This window comes from Salvelinus sp. IW2-2015, linkage group LG4q.2 (genome assembly GCF_002910315.2).
Source record: "Salvelinus sp. IW2-2015 linkage group LG4q.2, ASM291031v2, whole genome shotgun sequence".
In the NCBI taxonomy this organism is placed as follows: domain Eukaryota; kingdom Metazoa; phylum Chordata; class Actinopteri; order Salmoniformes; family Salmonidae; genus Salvelinus; species Salvelinus sp. IW2-2015.
The window spans coordinates 24443624-24446006 of record NC_036843.1 but is presented as its reverse complement, the minus strand read 5'-3'; the positions used below and the strand labels follow the sequence as shown (position 1 = coordinate 24446006).

Here is a 2383-nt window from a genome sequence, read left to right as displayed (position 1 = left end):
TCGCCAAAGATGCGACGACCGGCATTCGCACCTCCATCGATGCCGAACTCCGTCAATACCTGTAGTGCTTTATTGTGCACAGCTGGACTACATTTCAGAGAAGCAAATGGAGTTCACGCGTGGACAGTGGTAGGCCACACAAACTCACAGAACGCGACCGCCGAGTTCTGAAGCGCGTAGAGCATAAAYTTGTCTGTCCTCGGTTGCAACACTCACTACTGAGTTTCAAACTGCCTCTTGAAGCAAYGTCAGCACAAGAACTGTTCGCCGGGAGCTTCATGAAATGTGTTTCCATGGCCGAGCAGCCGCACACAAGCCTAAGATCACCATGCGCCAGGAGTGGGCAAAGTTTTTGGCTTGAGGACCACATTGGGATTTTGAAATTCAACGGAGGGCCTCCCGAGTTTGCGGGGGCCTCCCGAGTGGCGCAGCGGTCTAAGGTACTGCATCGCAGTGCTTGAGGCGTCACTACAGACACGTGTTCAATCCCAGGCTGTGTTACAGCTGGCCGTGACTGGGAGACCCATGAGGCGGTGCACAATTGGCCCAGCGTTGTCCGGGTTAGGGGAGGGTTTGGCTGGCAGGGATGTCCCATCGCGCACTAGCGTCTCCTGTGGCAGGCCGGGCGTAGTGCTTGCCTGGTGCACGGTGTTTCCTCCGACACATTGGTGTGGCTGGCTTCCGGATTGGATGTGCATTGTGTCAAGAAGCAGTGCGGCTAGGCTGGGTTGTGTTTCGGAGGACGCACGGCTCTCGACCTTCGCCCCTCCCGAGTCCGTACGGGGGTTGCAGTGATGGGACAAGGCTAACTACCAATTGGATACCATGAAATTGGGGAGAAAAAAGGGCAATTAAAAAATATATATATTTGTATTATTTTTCACCCCTGTCTCACGGGCCGGATTGAAGTGCCCGGCAGGCCGTTCTTTGCCCCCCTTGCCATGCACAATGCCAAGCGTCGGCTGGAGTGGTGTAAAGCTCGCCTCCATTGGACTCTGAAGCAGTGGAAATGTGTTCTCAGGGGGGATGGATCACACTTCACCATCTGGCTGTTCGACAGACGCTACCTGCCCGAATGCATAGTGCTAACTGTAAAGTTTGGTCGGGGTGCAATAATGACATAGGGAAGTCTTAAGGCTACCACATACAATGAAATTGGTTCTCTAGATTGGTGTGGAAGAACTTGACTGGCCTGCACAGAGCCCTGACCTCAACCCCATTGAACACCTTTAGGATGAATTGGAACACCGACTGGGAGCCAGGCCTAATCGCCCAACATCAGTACCCGACCTCACTAATGCTTTTGTGGCTGAATAGAAACAAGTCCCTGCAGCAATGTTCCAACAAGTGGATAGCCTTCCCAGAAGACTGGAGGGTGTTATAACAGCAAAGGGGGGACCATATTAATGCCCATGATTTTAGAATGAGATGTTCAACGAGCAGGTGTCCACATACTCTTGCCATTTTGGCCATATAGTTTAGCTCATTGTAATATTTTTACTACTTTACATTGCATTTTAGTTACACTGTTTATACACACTGCATATTTATTTATAAACTGGATTATTAACATAGACATATTTATGGACTTGTTTTACTGCATTGTTAGGAGCTAGTTACATAAGCATTTTTCTGAACCCGCTATAACACCTGAAACTAAACTGTATTCACAACCAATAAACAAATAGATTTTTACTTTACTTTCCCTAAATGCAGCTTTACCCAACCAATGCCCACTGTTAGCCCAAGGACCCCATGCTATATGAGATAGTGTGTAGTAGTAGGGAAGTGAATTTAAGGGGCTGTTTTTCGGTTTTGGTGGTTTCTTAGAAGAACACTCGCCTTGGCTGGCCTTCAACTGACGTCATCACACAACACACACACAAAAATACTGGAGTTTTTCCAGTCCAGGGGGCTGTTGTAGAGTTGAGCAGGCCACTTAAATATAGTGAAAACAGACCCAGCCACTGAAGTCCGAGGCAGCAACCACTGCCATGGAGATTAGTTAGACTGAGGAACCATTACAGCCTGCCTGCCTGGCCTGCCTCCACTGCCCATGCCTCGCCCTCCTCCAGCTTCATCTCTTGCCCTCTCTCCCTCCATCTTCTCTCTATTCTCTTTCTCTCTCCTCTCTCCTTTCTCTCTCTCTCTATCGCTCCTCTTTCTCCTTCTCCTTTAAGTTTTTCCTCTCCGTTGACAGGCTCCAGGCTTACAATCTAAAAGTTCCGAGCTCCAAAACAAGCTCTTATAACCAGCAGTTATCCAGGAGAGAGAGATGAATTAGCTTAATTGAATTCATCCTGAGGTTTGGCTCGCTTCCACGGCTGACCTCTGCTTGGACATGACCCACTTCTGGGAGTTGGCACAGCTTCTTCTCTCCCCA

General features: G+C 49.2%; 1 protein-coding gene across 1 annotated transcript in view; it reads left to right on the top strand.

Annotated features, from left to right (window-relative positions):
* Positions 1-293: 293 nt before the first annotated feature.
* LOC111963005 (stAR-related lipid transfer protein 9-like) overlaps positions 294-2383 on the top strand; it is a 49908-nt gene continuing 47818 nt past the window's right edge. The window contains exon 1 of the mRNA XM_070443301.1: positions 294-440. Within this exon, the coding sequence (XP_070299402.1) occupies positions 294-440 (147 nt within the window). The remainder of the gene's footprint in view (positions 441-2383) is intronic.